This window comes from Zingiber officinale, chromosome 4A (genome assembly GCF_018446385.1).
Source record: "Zingiber officinale cultivar Zhangliang chromosome 4A, Zo_v1.1, whole genome shotgun sequence".
NCBI classification, from domain to species: domain Eukaryota; kingdom Viridiplantae; phylum Streptophyta; class Magnoliopsida; order Zingiberales; family Zingiberaceae; genus Zingiber; species Zingiber officinale.
Window position 1 is genome coordinate 126520494 of NC_055992.1, and position 20117 is coordinate 126540610.

General features: G+C 41.8%; 2 protein-coding genes across 3 annotated transcripts; both read left to right on the top strand.

Moving 5' to 3' along the window:
- Window positions 1-160: 160 nt before the first annotated feature.
- On the top strand, window positions 161-14436 carry LOC121971041 (DEAD-box ATP-dependent RNA helicase 6-like). Of its 2 annotated transcripts, XM_042522113.1 has the most exons (10): window positions 161-767; window positions 3690-3750; window positions 4429-4663; window positions 5068-5306; window positions 5511-5762; window positions 5842-6022; window positions 12277-12365; window positions 12740-12813; window positions 12896-13045; window positions 14044-14436. In XM_042522113.1, exons 1-9 carry the CDS (start codon window positions 511-513, stop codon window positions 12972-12974), a joined length of 1467 nt encoding a protein of 488 aa, XP_042378047.1. In that variant the 5' UTR covers window positions 161-510; the 3' UTR covers window positions 12975-13045; window positions 14044-14436. The 2 variants fall into 2 exon arrangements, with proteins under 2 accessions (XP_042378047.1, XP_042378048.1); XM_042522114.1 differs by lacking the exon at window positions 14044-14436 and having other exon boundaries at window positions 5842-6027; window positions 12896-13039.
- A 1471-nt stretch (window positions 14437-15907) lies between these two features.
- LOC121971044 (E3 ubiquitin-protein ligase RMA2-like) lies at window positions 15908-19777 on the top strand. The gene is made up of 2 exons (XM_042522121.1): window positions 15908-16059; window positions 18980-19777. The coding sequence occupies exon 2, from the start codon at window positions 18980-18982 to the stop codon at window positions 19634-19636; it is 657 nt and encodes a 218-aa protein (XP_042378055.1). The 5' UTR covers window positions 15908-16059; the 3' UTR covers window positions 19637-19777.
- Window positions 19778-20117: the final 340 nt, after the last annotated feature.

The following is a 20117-nucleotide window of genomic DNA, read 5'->3' on the forward strand; positions in this document are numbered from 1 at the left end:
AAAGATTTTGAATATGTATTTAAAAATTATTTAATATATGAATTAAGTAAAAATAAATTAAAAAAATATAATTTAAAATTTAAATAGAATAAATATTTGAAAGATTGATTTAAGGGACATTTATATTTTTAAAAAATAGTCTCATTAAATGATGTACAAGGGCATATGTGTCATCCACTGGTCTTCATTCTGGAAGACCTGCTTCGCCATTTCCTTTCGCGGCCTCGTCTTCAGTTCGATTCGAGAGGGATCGAGAGGAAGAGAGATCACTGCGTTAGCGCAGTAAACCCTCGATCTGGAAGCTATTCTTCTCTCGCTTTCTGCAAAATCAGATAATTCCTCCCTTTTCGCGTTTTTTTGGGAAGTTCCCCGATCGCAAAACCCTAGATTTAGTCGTTGCTTTCTGGTTTTTAAGTGTATTGTTCATCTCTCGATTTTTAAGGAGAGATCTTTTGTTGGTTTGCCTTTGATTCGTCCGTCTTCGCGCGGGAGGATTGCTTTGTGTAGAAGATGAATCCTCGTGGTAGATTTCCTCCGCCTGGGATGGGGAATGGCCGAGGAGGTAGCGGAAGTGCAAACCCTGGTTTCTATCCGAGGACTCCTCAGCAGCAGCAGTACGTGCTGCGGAGCCATGTGCACGGGCAGCCGGGCCCGCAGTTCCAACATCAGTATCAGCAGCAGCAGTGGTCGAGGAGGAACCTTCTGGCAGGTGACTCCGGTGATCGGGAACCAGCACAATCTGTTCAATCCGAGGAGATTGATTCTAGGTAAACTAGAAAGCGAGCATTTATGTTTTCAATTCTTTTTTCTGCAATTTGCCAGTTTCAACACTCGCAACTCTTTTGAAGATCTAGATAAATCAATTAGAAGTTACTTCTTTTAGTTCAGTAATTGCTTCCACTGATGATAAGCATATATGTCAGCTATTGATTTTGGTGATTTCTTTGATACTTCATGTGGTATATGCTAAGATTTTGTTTCTATTTGTGCTAGGATATCTTGGAAAGTGTCTGTCACGTGTTTATGCAGTTATCTCGGAAGTTGTATCTTCTCGAGTTGGTAGGACTAGTGTGAACAGTTCATGAAATTAAGTGTTTACTAAACTGGGATCATCGATCAATTCTTATATGATTTGAAAAAAAATTATCTTTTCTGGATAATTGGTAGATCTACCTCAGGAGTCAGGCCTTATGCAATTGATATGATCGTATATAGTCTATAACACTACATAGTTGATTGAAAGAACCCAACAACTATGTGTTGGCCTTCCAATGGATAATCAAGGGATCTAAGGTTCGAGTCTCAGCTATGGCACACTGGGGAGAGTGAGAAGCAGATCCAAGAATGTTGGCTATTTGAATGGGCCTCTATAGCCGGTGGAAAACTTCCGTGGGGCCGGGCCGGTCACCTCCAGGATTAGTCGGTTCAAAGAGCTAGATACCTTAATTAGAAAAAAAAGAACCCAACAAAGTGTGAAAGTTAGGATTTTTTTAGCAAAGGTATTCCTATTTAACGAGTACATAGCTTTATGAATAAGCTCACACTTGATGCTCCAAAATTAGTAATTGACAACCCTTTAATCTTTCTATAAATATTCAGGAGTGGAACAGGGAGTAAATGTCAAAATTCTAAAATTATAGAGGCAATGAACTGTGGAAGATCAAAATTTTTGAAGAGTGGAACAAGGAGCAAAGAAAAAATAGATGTTTCTTCTAACCTATTTCTTTTACCTCCTATTAGTGGCTAATCTCATTTGTAGAGAACTCAGAGAGCGTGAAACATTCTTCTTTATGTCTAGAAGCTCCTTTTCATTTCTCCCCTTATTTATATTGCATTTTCCCATGTTTTCAAATGCTACATTAGTGGGAAAACTTGATCTAGAGAACTAAGAGAAACCAACAAATTCTTCTATATCTCTAGAAGCACCTTTTCATTTTTCTCCCCTTATAATATTCTATTTTTCCTTTCTTTCAATTTTTTTTCTGTGTTTTGAATTAATCAACTGAAATTCGTTTTTTAGTTTGTTGATCTTTGAAATCAAACTTCTTCCTAGCCAACATAATCAAATTGATTTGGATTTGTTATACTTAAATTCAATGCTAATTGATTAATCTGTAATAGTACATTTATTTGTCTACTATATTTGAAAATTGAAATCAAATTCCATGTAGTTTGCTAACATCAGCAATGACTTGCCTAAAGACGTTAGTTACTGAGTTGCTTGTTATATTGTCTAAAATCTAATATCATTTAAAAAGTAAAGAATTTCAGTGGAAGTATACAACAACAACAACAACTAAGCCTTATCCCATTAGGTGGGGTCGGCTATATGGATCCTTTTACGTCATTGAGCTCTATCTCCGACTATATCATTATTTATACTTAAATAAATTTTATCTTATTTTATTGTTACTAATCAAGTATTTTTTAGTCTTCCTCTTTCTCGTTTGATATGCTTGTTTGTCATAGTTTCACATCGCCTAACTGGAGCATTTATTGGTCGTCTAAGTACATGCTCATACCATCTTAAACGTCTCTCGGAGTTTTCCCTCAATAGATGCAACTCCGACTTTCTCTCTAATGCTCTCATTTTCTTATTCTGTCCAATATGTCCACACATCCACCATAACATCCTCATCTCTGCAACTCTCATTTTCTGCTAATGTGCTCGAGTTATAGCCCAACATTCATCTCCATATATCATAGTAGGTGTAACTGCCGTTTTGTAGAATTTTTCTTTAAGTTTTAGAGGTCTTTTATGGTCACATAAAACACCTGACGCTATCCTCAATTTAAGTGGAAGCATATTGGTAGGAATAGAATTTATATGAGTTCATGTAGACTTGCATTTGATGTAAAATGAGTAAGAATCATTTAAAAAGCAAATGAATTGATATTTTCCCTTCACGGTCCACTTATTTTTTCAACATACTTAAAACCAATAGAATTACATTACACTAAAATAAGTATTTTGGTTTCACTAAATGATCCAATATTGACAATCCTATTTGCAATTTTCTAAAATTAGAATAAAGTTTCCAGTATCATCTTCAATCTGGGTTAGCCCCAACTATTTGGTGTTGGGTACATTGATGATAAAACTTATTTCCTTCCAGAAATTATGTTTTGAAAAATTTACTTTATATGGACAAGGACAGTTGGCCTTGACTGCATTTTGAGAAATTGTGAGTTTAAGTGAAGTTAAATATGCAAATTATTTTTAATTTTAGCTAAACAAGCGGGCCTGATTTGCCATTTTTTCTATTTGAGATATGGAAAGTTGTACTGAGATCATTAACAACTTCGACATTTAAGGAAACTAAATATGCACATTCATGACTTAACTAAACAAAACATGATCATATGCTATTTGAATCTCATTTGATCTAATAAGCTCTCAAAATTTCTCAGCTCCTTATTTTTAACTTATGAGCATAATGCTAGAGCATTCTAAGAAACATAAACATCATTATCATGCCATATTTGTCCCAATTTTTTGTGATTGTTTAGAGCATCATTTGTAGCTTATTTTGGTAAGTTATAGTGACTATGGATGGTGGTATCATATAGTTAAGAATTTTTTTCACTTATTTAGTTCAGTTAGGAAAGTCATTGTGTCACTGTCACAACATCATTTCAACACATATTTTCTTTACATTTTAAACTAATTTTATCCTTGTTGATTTCAGTTCCCAAGATTGGAAGGCACAATTGAACATACCACCTTCTGATACACGCTACAAGACAGAGGTAAAGTTTATGTTTTTCTAGATGTATGACTAGGCTAAAGGAATATCATACTGGAAGTTGGTTTCCATGTTGATTTCTAGTTAATGAATACAATGAATTGCTACTATGGTTTTACAAAGTTGAATAGGTATGGATAGTGAAGCTAGTATCTTAGCTAGGTATCCTCAAGCGTTGTCAAGTTAGTATGATAGTTTCCATATTGTAATTCTAGATGTGGCAAGACTATCTGTGTGCTTTTGACACCTGGAGAACTCACAAGAAAAGCCAGCTTGATCTTGTGTTTTGTTGGAGCAGCCAATTGCTGGAACGCCTCATGCTAATGGATCTCCAGTTATTTCAAATATATAAACATAAGTAATAATCTAAACAAGTTGAAGATTATGTATTACATATTAGATGTATTTCTGTACTAATCTATAAATTCTTTTCCTCCCTGATGTAACATATTACTGAATGCATGATTAAAATGTATGATATTCTCTATTCTGCCAGTATATGATATGCAGCACCTTTCTATAATTTTCAAAGACACTCCTCCATCTTGTTTGTTAGAATTGTTTGACTGCCCACATCACCTCATCTGTCAATGAAGCAGACCATGAACTATACATTATGTTATCTTTTGGTTGGTCTATAAGACTATTATGTTAGCAATAATTGTGGGTATATAATTGCCAGGATGTAACTGCAACTAAAGGGAATGAGTTTGAGGACTATTTCCTGAAGCGAGAACTTCTTATGGGCATATACGAGAAGGGTTTCGAAAGGCCTTCACCTATTCAAGAAGAAAGCATTCCTATTGCACTCACTGGCAGCGACATTCTTGCTAGAGCTAAAAATGGGACAGGAAAGACTGCTGCATTTTGTATTCCTGCACTTGAAAAAATTGACCAAGATCTTAATGCAATTCAAGGTCATACTTTTTTTTGCACTGTAGTAATTGTAACTGCAATTGGTTTATATTTTGGCTCAGATATGAGCATTTGTAGTTGTGATCATTAGTCTTCTCCTTGCTCATTTTTCTTACTAGTTGCAAGTTCATATTTTCTATGTTCTCATTAACATCATAGTTTTAAAGTCGTTGTCTATTCTTTATGCTGTCCACCATTTTTGTTACGTTGTTGTGCATTATCTATTCTTTATGTAGTGTGCTTGATCTCCAATCTCCATTGTTGGCACATGAAGGAAATAAAATGCTACACAGAGCCACCTATATATCTCATTAATACCATGAAGCCCTTCATGTACTATACACTAACGTTAGTTGTGTAGTCTGAATGTTTTTTCATCCAATAATTGACAACTTTTGTTATTCAGTTGTGATATTGGTTCCCACTAGAGAATTAGCTCTTCAGACATCGCAAGTTTGTAAGGAACTTGGAAAGCATTTGAAGATTCAAATTATGGTCACTACTGGCGGGACTAGCCTGAAGGATGACATTATGCGTTTATATCAACCTGTCCAGTTGCTGGTTGGAACTCCTGGTCGAATACTTGATCTTACAAAAAAAGGGGTCTGTGTCTTGAAGGACTGCTCAATGCTTATCATGGATGAGGTAATGTTTTGAACTTTGATCGCTAGATTAATTGAGGAATTTTGATTGTTTGAAGATATTATTTTGTTCTATATTCCCTTATCCTTAACGACTATGCTATTTTTCTCAGACATCTTTCTGGTCAGTTTCTTGCAATAACAAATTTTGGATTTTCCCTGTTCATTCCCTTTTCTTATTGGCAAGTCCAAATTTCTTATTTTACAGGCTGACAAGCTTCTTTCTCCAGAGTTTCTGCCATCAATAGAACATGTTATTCAGTTTCTTCCTGCTAATAGGCAGATTTTAATGTTTTCAGCGACATTTCCTGTAACTGTTAAGGATTTTAAGGACAGATACCTTCCAAAACCATATATTATCAATCTCATGGACGAACTCACACTGAAGGGAATAACACAATACTATGCTTTTGTTGAAGAGAGGCAGAAGGTTCACTGCCTCAATACCCTTTTTTCAAAGGTTTATCCTTATTTGGACTATTTTGTTGTTTCAAAATTTTCCTTAGTCTTTGAATGACGGGTTTATCTGTTTTTTACAGCTTCAAATTAATCAATCTATTATTTTCTGTAACTCTGTTAACCGGGTGGAGCTACTAGCAAAGAAAATTACTGAGCTGGGTTATTCTTGCTTCTATATTCATGCTAAAATGTTGCAAGATCACAGAAATCGTGTTTTCCATGACTTCCGCAATGGTGCATGCAGGAATCTTGTTTGCACTGGTATGGTAATGTTTTACTTTGAGTTGCCATTTGTTTTGGTTTGGAATCAAGCATGTTCATTGTTATGATCATAACTGCTATTATCTCTCAGTTTTTTGGCAACTCCATGCACAACCAGTGAAATTTTTGGCTTTATAATTTTCTGCATTGGTCATTGTTGAATCATGTTATCTCGAGTGATGCACGCATGATTTTAAGATCTAGACAAAGGGGAGCAAGAAAAGTACCACCTTGGCTGAAAAAAAGAAGTTTAATGGGAGTGGAAGGAAATTAGGGGGAGCCTTATTCTAATTGTGTTTTGTCCAATATCATGTCTTGCTTTCCCAAGTTTAATGCCTTATCCTCATTTGTTGTCTTCAATTGATCCGGCAGTAAGAATGGGGGACCCACTTCCTGAAGGGTCTCAGCTTGAGAACCGATGAAGGGCTGACTAAGCGGTTAATGGCCGAGCCGATCAGCCGGGTAGGTCCGAGCGGAGTTAGAGCTAACCCATCCATGGGTTTGGGTTTCCGACGCCAAGGCAGGAGGATCGAAGGGCCGAAGAACCGAGCGGGCAACCCGCCCGGACAAAATAAGGGCGAGGGGACAAAAAGGTGGCCGAGCGGCCTATGCGCTCGGCTCGGGATATGGGATATCGGTAGAAGCATGTCTGATGATTAGGCCGTACACAAGATCGCACGATGGAGGATCTTGCCGTCACATCATGGAAAGGTTGATACAGTAGCAGTATGGCCTCATGGACGCCTTTTCTGACGGATCCATATCTGGGCATGGCCCTTCTGACAGACCCATGCCTGGGCATGGTCAAATGCAGGTGATTGCTTTGATTGGCGCGCCCAGGCTTCTTCGAGGGGTCTATATAAGGCCCCAATTTCTTCACCGGAGGTATGCACGTCTTCATCTTGAGGCCACCCTTTTGTCATTCCTCGCCTGACTTGAGCGTCGGAGGACCGTCGCCGGGACACCCCTCCCGGCTCGGTTTTGTTGCAGGTTCGCCGGAGCACTCGAGGATCCAGCAGAGAGCGCCACGTGCCTAGCGTCCGCTGACTCTTGATTCGGACAGGATCAAATTGGCGCCGTCTGTGGGAACGCTCCTGCATCCGATCGGAGACAATGGACGAGGCTGGACGACAACACACGGTGACGCTTTCAACAGAAGAACTCGATGCTCTGGTCGAGATGAGGGCCGCCAAACTCATGGAGCAAAAACAAAAAGCATCCGCCGAGCGGGCGGAGCAACAAGCAACATCTGCGTCTGGTGGCCGAGCGGAACCACCTCTAGCCTTACCGGGCGGGGTGAAAGGTGTATCACTGTAATTCACCTTGTGTATTTTATTTTTTCGACTAAATACTTGAAATGCAGAGATGAAAAGTCAAAGGAGCGAATATAAGGCATTATCATCGTAACGCGAAGGCCCCCGAGCCGACCGGCCGGGAGGTTTATATGGTTACTTGTAAGCAAATAACCCGCGCCGTTCGGCCGGAGTAAATTGGTCGAGCCAAGCGCTCGAGGAACGAAGGCCCCGCGCCGTTCGGCCGGAGGTAAATTGGTCGAGCCAAGCGCTCGAGGATCGAAGGCCCCGTACCATTCGGACGGAGGTATATTATCCGAGCCAAAATGCTCGACGAAGTAGACCCTGAGCCGTTCGGCCAGGAGGGCATTATCCAAGCTGGGTGAAAGGCAAAGAGCTACGCCGGACGGAAGCGTCAAAATTAGCCTTAACGGCCGACGAGCACCGTCGTTAAAAATCGAGAGCCGCGCCGATCGGCTATAAACATCCGCGCCGACGAGCACCGTCGTTAAAAATCGAGAGCCGCGCCGATCGGCTATAAACATCCGCGCCGACGAGCACCGTCGTTAAAGATCGAGAGCCGCGCCGATCGGCTATAAACATCCGCGCCGACGAGCACCGTCGTTAAAAATCGAGAGCCGCGCCGATCGGCTATAAACATCCGCGCCGACGAGCACCGTCGTTAAAAATCGAGAGCCGCGCCGATCGGCTATAAACATCCGCGCCGACGAGCACCGTCGTTAAAAATCGAGAGCCGCGCCGATCGGCTATAAACATCCTCGCCGACGAGCACCGTCGTTAAAAATCGAGAGCCGCGCCGATCGGCTATAAACATCCCGAACGGAAGAACGAATATCAAAGCAGGATACGTGCAAAGTGAGTAGGCTACCTCGCTCGGACTCTATGCAATGTGCCAAGCCGATCGGACGCGTGAAAGAGAACCCTTAAGAGTAGGACTGACTCTAAGTATCAACGTTAAGCAAACAGAAGAATATTATGGACAATGAGTAGGAAAACAAGCAAAGGAGCAGCGTTTCTTTAGAAGAAGAATTTTGCCGAACGGCACGCACAAAAATTTTACATCCGTCGAGCGGATGAAATACAGAAGGTACTCGAAATAACCCGCCTCACTCAGGGTCTTCAAAGCTGAAGAAGGCGTCAGGAATATCATCAATCATGGTCGCCAGGTCGGAGGCGGGAATATGCATTCCCTCGGGAAGGTGGCCCCCTTTCTTCAAGTATGTCATGGTGACCTTGACCGCTTCGGCGAAAGTGGAAGAGACGTTGCCACCGAATTTTAGGCCGAACCTCTCCGAGTGGAGGTATTCCTGGCGCGCGGCTGCTAGGCGACTCGGCTCTCCCTCTTTATATTTTCTGAGTGCCGCTCGGGAAGCGGTTAAGGTGTCTTGAACAGCCTTCAAGTCCACCTCGGCCTTTGTGCGCTCTGCCGAACGGATCTCTCGCTCGGCATTCAGCTCGGCCTCTAGCTTCTTAGACTGCTGATCTAAGGCCCGGACTTCGACTTTCATTTTATCCAGATCAATCGCTCGCCTCTTCCGCCCTTGGCGCTTCACGTCCCGTCCGCTTCTTCACCAAGTCTTGAGTCGGGCCACCTCCATGACGGATCGGCCTTCTTGCTCGGCCTCGGGGTTTGTTTATCCCGCTAACGGACCCCAAACAATTGAAGTTTTCAGGAGACCCTCCATTTCGGCTAGCCCGGCTAGTGGCGATTTGCTCAGAGTAAAGGAAATAATGAAATCGGGAATCAAATAGTGGCATGGAACAGGAAGAAAAATGAATACCGAGTGGCTGCTTGCATGTTGTTGTCGTCAGTTGGGCGTCATGAGGGCGCTTGAATCTGCGGCGTCCTCAAAAGCTTAAGCGGGCCCGTCGAGGTTATTTCGTGAACGGGCTTGAGGGCCGATCGTGGACGATAAATATTCCTCCGATGGGAATCGGAGGTGGTCTGATGGTAGGGTGGCCGGACGGCGCTTCTTCATCGCGGCCGCCTGGCGAGGACTCCCCTATGGTGGAAGTTTCGCCCAACCGACGTAAGCGGCGACGAGTCCGGGGAGGAGAGTCGGTGGGCTGCGCAGGAGGCGATGTCACAGGAGTCCCGATCTGCGACGGCGTGCGATCGGGCGAAGTTACGCCGATCGGCTCATGTGGTTCCCCCTCTTGGGGTGGCGGAGGACCGGAGTCTCTTCGACGTTTTCGCCGAAGTTCTAGCGGTGGATCCCCGGACGGGGGAATTCCCAGCTCGGCGGGAGCCGAGGAAACAGGATCCGCCTCAACCTCTGTTGAAGCGGATGGGGCAGCATCTGTTTCAGGGGCGGACTGCGCCCCCCCTGCCGGGCGGCTGGGGATGAGACCCCGCTCGGCGAGCTCCTTTTTGGTGGCCGCCTCGATCTCCACGGCCTTCAGTTTCAGATGAGCGGTAGCTTTGGAGCGCCACATGACTTCAGCTGCAATAGAAGAAATTAAAATCAGTTAGATAAAAAAGGTGAAGGGGGTAAAGAGTCTCTTACCCATACGGTAGGGAAGATTGGCCCGAACGGGAGATAACCCAAAAATATACAACACCCCCTTGAGAAGCAACTGGTCTATCTTGTATCGCTGACCGGACAACCAGTTCGCTGCATGGAGATATGCCGGGTTGCTTCTGAATTTGCCGAGCTCCGGCTGAGTCGGCACGGCGGTTTGCCATTTGGTTCGAAAGGCTGGCCGCTCAGGAAGTCGGATATAAAAGAAAAACTCCTTCCAGTGTTTGTTGGAGGTCGGCATGTTATCAAAAAATTTAAAGCCTATTCTACTTTGGAAAATGAAAGTGCCCGGCTCGGATTGTTTGGGATAGAAGAAGAAGTGGAATATTTTGGGGTCAAGAGGGATACTGTGCAGCTTGAAGAGGACGACCATCCCGCTCAGCAGCCTAAAGGAATTCGGCACAAGTTGACCGAGCGGGATGCGAAAATAGTTACAAACCTCTACAATAAAGGGATGGGTAAGAAATCTAAGGCCACCTTGGAATTGGTCTAAAAAGAAACAGATTGTGCCGATCGGCGGATCATGTGGTCGGTCAGTCGGGTCGGCTATAATTATTTCATAGTTGTTGGGAATCCCATACGTCCGAACAAGGCGCCGAGCACCCTCCTCATCAAGCCGACTCTCCATGGTCATATACCAGGGACCGTGAACGTAGGTGGCGGGTTCAGAGGAACTTGCCATCTCGGAAGGGCAAGAGGATAGCAAGAAATCGAAAGAAGGGGAGCGAAAGAGGCGAAATGGGCAGGGAAAACCTAGTAAGTGAAGGAAGAAGACTCACTGAGAAGGAAACGGGCGGAAAAGATCACCGGGGAAAAGGTAGCAGCCGGAAACTGGGACTGGATCGTCGAAGGCTACAGCGGCAGAGGAGGTAGACGGAGGAAGCACGAGCAAGCATGCGGCGAAGGGAGAAGACGGAGGCTTTATACTGCCGAGGTTGGTCGGCCTCCGCCGTCGGATGCAGGTCACGAAAGACGAGGCCATCATCCGACCGTCTATTTCAAAGCAATCGCGTCCCATCGTACTAAGCATCGCCGCCACGTGAGAAGAGCCACGTGGCGCCTTGCCACTAGGCGCAATTAATGCGCGTCATACCGCGCATGCTGCGACTTAATGGGAAGGATTTGCGCGATTTTCGAGAAGATTTAGGCAAGCAAACATCCACGTTGAACAACAAGGCATCCGAAACGAAGAGCCGAGCGGCCGAATCCGGCATAAGGGCCGAACGGCTAAAAGGAAGATTATGGAAGCGGCGACCGCCCGCTCGGACACATATAGTCCAGTCAGTCGGACTCACTGCCTCCTTCGACTAGACTTGAAGGGAAGACAATTGATCCGGCAGTAAGAATGGGGTACCCACTTCCTGAAGGGTCTCAGCTTGAGAACCGATGAAGGGCTGACTAAGCGGTTAATGGCCGAGCCGATCAGCCGGGTAGGTCCGAGCGGAGTTAGAGCTAACCCATCCATGGGTTTGGGTTTCCGACGCCAAGGCAGGAGGATTGAAGGGCCGACCGGGAGCCCGAACGGCAGGGGCCAAAGAGCCAAGCGGGCAACCCGCCCGGACAAAATAAGGGCGAGGGGACAAAAAGGTGGCCGAGCGACCTATGCGCTCGGCTCGGGATATGGGATATCGGTAGAAGCATGTCTGATGATTAGGCCGTACACAAGATCGCACGATGGAGGATCTTGCCGTCACATCATGGAAAGATTGATACAGTAGCAGTATGGCCTCATGGACGCCTTTTCTGACGGATCCATATCTGGGCATGGCTCTTCTGACAGACCCATGCCTGGGCATGGTCAAATGCAGGTGGTTGCTTTGATTGGCGCGCCCAGGCTTCTTCGAGGGGTCTATATAAGGCCTCCATTTCTTCACCGGAGGTATGCACGTCTTCATCTTGAGGCCACCTTTTTGTCATTCCTCGCCTGACTTGAGCGTCGGAGGACCGTCGCCGGGACACCCCTCCCGGCTCGGTTTTGTTGCAGGTTCGTCGGAGCACTCGAGGATCCAGCAGAGAGCGCCACATGCCTAGCGTCCGCTGTCTCTTGATTCGGACAGGATCAATCTTGTTATTCTTCTTGAGAAAGTTGTGGTTCAATTACGTTGAGGCAGGAATCTAAAGTGATGTGGTTTAAAATTAAAAACTTTTGGTTTGGAAATATTTTTACATGGAAATTTTAGATTTTACAAGTTTTTTAAAAGTTCTTGGATAGGTTAATATTGTGCATCATAAAGATTGATACACTGTGTGAAATGTTTTATTGATTATTGGAAAACATGCTAATATTTGACTGGAAAACTAGATTGAGCATATTTCTTAAAATGCTAGTCAATACTGAGAAGTTGGACTAATTTTTCATGTTCAATATCTTGGTCTGAATATGCTTGTCTCTTTTGACATGTTTTGGCTGCTGTTGCAGATCTCTTTACAAGGGGAATTGACATTCAGGCTGTTAATGTTGTCATTAACTTTGATTTCCCAAAGAACGCGGAAACATATCTTCACAGAGTATGATCTTGATACTGTGTTTATATTAGCTAACTATAAATGCCACCAATTCGTTTAGAGATATTATAGGGAACATGAACTACTTGTCATTTATTTATTGATTCATCTGAAAACATAAATAAATTACAGACGAACTATCAATCTAAGATGACATTTTTATGTGGCCTATTTCATTTATTTATTTTTATTTTATTTTTTATTTTTAAAGAGAATGACATTTGGCCTTAATTTTCTCCAAAAATACGAGGCCCCAAGTTAGACATTCATGTTTGAATTGATTCATCATCAAACTGGTCGTGCTACTTGACTGTGTACACAAGTTTTTCTTTTGTACTGGAATATGTTCTGCTAGGCTAACAGTTGGGTGATTTCAGGTTGGCCGTTCAGGAAGGTTTGGTCACCTTGGTTTAGCTGTCAATCTTATCACCTATGAGGACCGGTTTAACTTGTATGGTTATTTGTCAATGCACAAGATTCTAATGCATTTTTTCCATTTTATTTTCATGACATGAAAATCAATCTGACTACAGGCATCGGATTGAACAAGAACTTGGAACAGAAATAAAACAGATTCCTCCACAGATTGATCAGGCTATATACTGCCGGTGATCTGCAACAGTTATGAGTGACATTTTCACGGCGAATAATTAGAGAGCTACCTTTAGACATTGGCACATCAAGTATGGAACTTTAACTCTGATATTTCCTCATTCAGATTAAATTAGTGTAGAATACATGTGTCATATGGCTTTCTCCCAAAATAAAGTGATGCAATATAATATAATCCCACTAAAATTTTACAAAAGAGTGATGAAAATTTTACAAACTAGCATACTTGTTTGTGTTACTTTTGAGCTATTGCATTCACGTCCCACTACTTCCATATCATCATATTTTACCTTTAGCAAAATTCATATCTAAAGGCTATTTAGAGGAGCATGCATGTTTGTGGTTGTTGATAGTTAAAACTATCTTGCCAGTGAAAGATACAACTTCTACATAATTGGCTTATTCTATCTCAGTAAATCTCTTTTATGTATTATCAAACATAAAAGATGTCTTAGTTTCCAGAACTCGTTAATTATATCTTAGTCAGCATAATTTATCCAAAGTGGATGATGATTCTGGCTGAGAATATCCCATATTGTTTAGCTAGTTGAAAGTTGCTGAGATTAGACTAAAAACAAAGCTTTTTTTAAGATTTTTAAGTATTAGATAATAAGTAAAACACTAAAGAAATGGAATAAATATTTCACGTTTGAACAACAATTCAATTTTTGGAAGTTCCATGTTTAAACATTGAGGTTCATAATGCAAAATAACATCAAATTCAATTTTATTATATTCCATCTTGGTTATTTAGTTAGTTATTTGTTTCTCTGGAGAATTAGCTTATAATCTGATGCATCTCATATCAACATATCTCAAATTTGCAGCCTATGAATCTTTCTTGGGTTCATTTTTAAGTTTCGCATTGCATTCCCTAGATCTATCCTATTTCCCACTAGTCCTAGTTATCTTATATATGAAGGTGCAACACTCAATTAACTCATTGCTACTACTTGTGCATCATGAATCATGCATTATTGATAGTCTCTTTTTGATGACTTTTGCGATTAACTTTGATAACTTCGTCTTCATGTCCACTTTACCTGACTCATTCTTTGCGCACGCACAGGGTTTCTTTTGTCACCTTGTATTGCTGCCCTAGTTGAATCTGATGGCTAAATGGCGATACTATGCCCCCTCGTAGTTTTGGCTATTTGGCAACTTTCATCATGGCCATTATTAACTTAATATGTTGTTGTATTCAGAAATAGATTCTCTTAGCTCACAGTTTAGGAAAAGGCATTAAACTGTTGTGCATATACTGGCAAAGAGTTGATTGTTGCTTCATGTTATCTGTCAAATGCAGACAGTTAAAGACCGCCAAGTTGTGGATTGAATGGGTAGTGTGTTAAATCCTGAATACCGAAACACTAGAATATTATCTTGCTTTGTAGGATTATGACATAAACCCTTGTTTGAACCTGTTTTTGTTTTGTATTTTGAAGTCCTGTATATTATTTTACTGTGTTTTTTTTTTCCTGCTGATAGGTTAATTGCTTTTTTGTGTCTAATATTCCAAGGAATTGCTTGCTGGGGCATGGGGAAGAAAAATAGGTTTAAGCTATTTTTGTTGCTTTCGAAATTGATTCGACTTGAAATTTCAGATTTCGGAATTGGTTTCACATCTTATAGAAGTTCGAATTCAGGCAACAATCAAGTTTTGTGTGTTTGAACTCTCGATTTTGTATAAGCTAAGGAGTCAGGTCTTTGAGCTCTTGCTTTTGTAAGTTCTAACAAGAGAAATGAAAGAATACGCTGGTATGTTTTCATCACTTGACCAGGTATTTTACTATCATGCCATTCTATCTAACGCAAGGCAATGCAAAGCAGAAGGGTTCAGATACCAAAAACCTTAAATTCTTTCATCATATTTTAAGATAAAATTGCTGTGCGGAGGATATGCCGCATCTCTATTTCACGTTAGCTATGAAATAGAGGTGTCGACATGCAACCTCAGGATGTATCAACTCCGCTTTTGTCTTATTTGGTTTGATCTAGTAGAGTTGTGTCATGCTAAGCACAGCCTGCAGTGTTGACATTAACTTCCCAGAAAATTATAGAATTTTAAAAAACATATGAATTCGATCGAATACATTAATCAATTAGTACACAAACCACTCTCAAATAACCATCATATGAATTCGCTTCAACAGTATGATGTTTGATATTACTTGGATTCAGTTAGGTGCCGCTGCGTACTGGTAAGACTGGCGAGGGTTGGCAACCCAACTAGCCTCCTTTTGCAGGATTTTTCAGTTGAAATGGGAGAACATCCTGTTCAACTGGAAAAACATTGCCCAACAGTTTTTTTTTCCATTATGCCTCAGATCTAAACCAAATTATAACCCACCAAATCAAACCAAGAGGAACTAAACCCAGAAGCCGTGGAGAAATTGGAATCCAGATCCATTCTTTTGGGCGAAGAAGCGAATTAAAGAAAAAACAAGGGAAAATAAAGATTTCGTCTCACCTGTGTCAAGTCTTTGCTTCCTAGGGCTACTACGAAGGGAGCTACTACCAAGGTGATCCTGTGGTCGAGAGATGTACCGTCTAATGCCACCTCGATAGAGATCGGGGAGAAGAAGCGGAGCGAGAAGGGGGAGAAATTGGAAACGGCTTAGGGTTCCGATCGAGGATCGGGAAGAAGAGTAGTCGATGTTCAAGAATCGAGACCGCATTCTCCGTCGCCGTCTTCCTCTTTCCCGTTGACAGAGGCGGTTCTGCGCGCTTCGTTGAAGTGGAACGGGTTTTTATAGCCACAGCTGGATGCGTTAACGGGCCGTATGCAGGTAAGGCACGCTGAACAAAGCCCGGCCCGGCCCGGCCCGGCCCGGCCCGATATTTATATATTTTTAATATTATTTTTTTTAGAAAAAAAAACATTAAAACCTTTAATTAATCAGTTATCTTTATTGTTATTATCGTGTGTAAAGCGAAGCTGGCAAAGAACCGGCCCGCATCCTATCAACCACTCTTCTCCTCATCTCCCATTCGCCGCTTCATTCATCGCCGAATTTCGAACCCTTTTCCTTCCTGTTATCGTCGCACTGTCACCTCTTCTGGGAAATCGAGGAGGAGGAATAAGGTTAGAGATTTCGCATACCCATGACGGAAAAAAAATTCCCAAATTTGAGCTTTTCCGTCATTGTTCTATCATTTTTCTTCAAGAGCAGTTTTCTCTGCGGGTTTCTTATGATGAAGTTATCTTGTTCTTAATACATGGATTTGATTTCTTTGAGGCTGTCGTGTTTTCTTCTGATGATGTCTCTGGGATTCAAGCTCTCTCGTTTGTGTCTCAAATCTCTAACTGCGTAGATTATTTCTTCTTTCAAAAGAATGGGAAAGTTAATATTTCATTTTTCTTCAAGAGCAGTTTTCTCTTTGGGTTTCTTTTGATGAAGTTATCTTGTTCTTAATACATGGATTTGATTTCTTTGAGGCTGCCGTGTTTTCGTCTGATGATGTCTCTGGGATTCAAGCTCTCTCGTTTGTGTCTGAAATCTCTAACTGCGTAGATTATTTCTTCTTTCAAAAGAATGGCAAAGTTAATATTTCAGTATCTGGATTTGTAAATTAAGAGATGAAAATGAATTCAAATCCAAGTGGTGGAAGTCAGTTTTGGTTTCCCATTGTCTTTCAGATCTTCCTTTACGGTGGAGAGCTGCTTTATTGGTTTTGGTGATAGACTTTGATATGATCCAGAAACAAATTTATTCAAATTAATCTTTTCCACTTGAAATTATCTTCCTCGAATGAGTCATATTAGAAATTAAAGCTTATCTTTTCGTTGTTGATAAGACATCTTTCGAATGCCTATATCATGTAGTCCAGCAATCAATCAGTGAATTAATTTAGTAAGTGAATAAATTAAGACCTTTTGCTATTGGAGATCGATGCTTTCAAAATGGTCATTCCCTTTTATCTGATTTCCTAGATGCGTCTTTAGAAGTGACTGATTGTAAATTTACATGAAGAATTTCAGCTAAATAATATTCACAGTTGACTATATTCTTCCTGCATGCTTCAATCTAGATAAGTTCATAGTTTTTATATTTATATCTAAGAATTTTCTTCATTGATGTTGGCAATTTTCTCCTCTTCGATTTGTTTTATTAATCTGTCCTTGAGTGATACAGTATGTACTCATTTTAAACAAAGTTGCTGTCCCCGGGGCTATGGTTCCGCGGTATGATATCTAGGTTGTCATTCAGGCATCCGCGGTTCGATCCCCTGTATTTGTAGGAATTTTTCCTCCAAATGAGGGGCGCAACCAAAGGATATTGGGCTTTTGGGCTGCCGCCATGTGCGCTTCCCGATTTACCTTGGTGGCCAATGGAAAACTTCCGTGGGGTTGGGCCGCTCACCCAGAGATAGTCAATGAAACTAAATAGAACTAACTGAGTTTATTATTTTAAACAAAGTTGCTATCAAGACTAGAAATTAGTAAATTTACCATTCTTTATTTCCCTTGACTAAACGTAACTTCTTTGGATTTTTCTTTACTAATTTGTTTGCCGTAAAGAAACAACTGTTTTCATTAGCTGGGTCTGTGTTAACAACGATGCATTACTTGTTATTGTCTCCGGCACATCAACTTCTCATCTTCCTTGTTCTTATTAGCATCTTTGTTAAACATGATGCTGAGGTCTGATAAGGAGCTAATCCTGTTCTTATTTATGCTTGCTCAGGATTTTTTGGTGAAACAGTTTGATGAACTTAAGATTTAGGAATTTCACACTCTTGACAATTTGTCTTTATTATATTTGAGTGTTTTGGTAAAATCTACTTTATGAACCAAAAAAATTGTGGGATTCACTTTCCTGATAGGATGTCCTCATGTTTGCGTGTCTCAGTATCATCTAGGCCAATTTTAGCACAATTTGATCCACAATATTGTTCCTCAAGCATATTTCTGGTGAAACAACTGACGAAGAATAATAGTTTGGTATACCGAATGGGAGTGGATCCAAATAGGCTGAACTCAGAATCCTTAGAAGGGTCCCAAGTTAGGTATTCGCCTTGAATTCAACTGTTGATTTGTACAAAGAATCTATTCCTTTTTCTCCCTACTTTGATGGCACAAAGCACTGGCTTGCTTGGATTTTGGCCTGTCTAATCCTTGTTCTTGTGGGTGGTAATCCTGATTTTGCAGTCCAGTGGATAGAATTGAATAGATGGCGTTTTTTTTTAATCTATCTCCTTATATAGGCCATTGAACATTGCATACGTTAAGCTCTCCTACCTTTCTAATAGCCTTTCCCATCACTCCATCTTGCCCTCATCAGCCTATCGCTTCTCCTCATTATGATCTCCATTAAATTTTGTCCTAGTGCAGGTCGCTCTCACCTCACCCATTATTTTGCCAATTTAATGTCTTTTCTAAAAATATAGCTGTTTCATGCTGTAAGAAAACCCCACTTGTTTGACTCTTATCTTGGTTTCTAGTGGTGGATATGGTTGATTATCAGTTCAGTAAGAAATTTAAGTTAGGTTTTAACTGAGTTTGAAACTATAGTGATAAAATAGATAATCACAGAGAACCTACTAACATTTACCAATTTTTATATATATTTATGCTAAACCTTAATATTTTGGCTCGGCCAGAACAATTTGTATAGGTTTAAACTGAAGTTGAAGGTAATACTTTTACCTAGCTTGTCAATTAGAAAATCAAATTGATAAACTAATAATTCCATAAAATGATTTTTTTTATTTATTCTTTTGGGTCTGATTCATAGATTTTGAGTTATAAATGCTTACCCCACTTCTTTCATTATTGTCTGATAACTGAGCATCTTCTTGTTCTTATCATTGTTCCATATGTTTCAACGACTTTTCTTTAAGCTAGAAATAGTAGAAGTTAGATGTATGTGACACTTCTTGTTCATCTTTTAACAATTTTTTTTATTTTGCAATTAAAATGACATTTTTGATAGCAAAAATGAGAATATTTAGGGAGTTGATAATTTTCCATAAATTTGAGATTGAGAGATCATACGCTTCAGATGGCAGTGAACAGAGCGAGTGCGAGTTGTGGCCATTGGGAGCAAAAGATGGAGCCAGAACGCGCAGCAGAGGAGCAGCAGGGCGATGACACCGGCACCGACGCTGCCGCCTCGATCGGCGGTTGCTTTGACTGCAACATCTGCCTCGACTTCGCCGCCGACCCGGTGGTGACCCTCTGCGGCCACCTCTACTGCTGGCCCTGCATCTACCAGTGGCTGCAGCAGGACGACGGCGCTGCCCCGCGGCAGTGCCCGGTGTGCAAGGCCGTGCTCCTCCCGAGGAGCTTCGTCCCGCTCTACGGCCGCGGCAGCCACGTGCCCACCGCCGCTCACCGGAACCCGGCATCAAGCGACGTGCCCCGTCGGCCCTCCTTTCGTCACGAGGCCACGGCCGTCAGACTACAGCAGCAGCAGCAGCGCCGTGTTCCGTCTCCGACTCCGCCGCCGCCGCTGCGGGCGATGCACTCGACGTCGGTGGAGGTACTGTGGGGGATGGCGGTGGCGGTGCTGCCGTGGGTGTGTCGTCGGGGCTACGAGAGCCCGTACGGCGGCGGGAGCGCGAGGGCGAGAAGGCGGGAGTTGGCGGTGGAGCGGACGCTGCACCACATTTGGGTCTTCCTCTTCTGCTGCGTCATGCTGTGCCTGTTCTTGTTCTGAGAGCACAACAACCCTCCAATTTGCTCAGGCTTTTGTACATTCACAACCAAAAAAAAAAACAAGCTGAATCTATCTATATGTTCATCTTGATGTATCAATCAAATATTATGTTCTTGATCCAGAATTGGATAGCCTTTCTCATTGCATATATCAACTAGCTTGCAGACTCGACCAACACCAGATAGAGATGACGGACGGGTTGAGAGTCTTGAGAGTTGAGACAGCATGCCTGGCTCTATCGCATTGCGTCGTGCCCGACATAGATTCAGCATGCTTCTCTGTCTTGTCTAGCTCATATAGTTTATCAGGTTGTGTCCTTCAATCGCTATAGATAATTTCACTCGACGCATCAAGTTTATTCATCGAATCCATCACTAGCTTGATTAGCAATTCTATTTATTCAATTCATTCATTCTTTTCTTTTCTTTTATTTGTTTTTTACTTTCTAATTTTTTCCCAACGTTTTAAAAATGTTCTATGT

Excerpts from the sequence above, each read along its gene's own strand:
- LOC121971041 (XM_042522113.1), top strand. The coding sequence starts at position 511 with ATGAATCCTCGTGGTAGATTTCCTCCGCCTGGGATGGGGAATGGCCGA. Across the intron at positions 4,664-5,067 it reads AGATCTTAATGCAATTCAAG|TTGTGATATTGGTTCCCACT; the intron begins GTCATACTTTTT and ends TTTGTTATTCAG. Across the intron at positions 5,763-5,841 it reads TCAATACCCTTTTTTCAAAG|CTTCAAATTAATCAATCTAT; the intron begins GTTTATCCTTAT and ends TGTTTTTTACAG.
- LOC121971044 (XM_042522121.1), top strand. The coding sequence starts at position 18,980 with ATGGCAGTGAACAGAGCGAGTGCGAGTTGTGGCCATTGGGAGCAAAAG.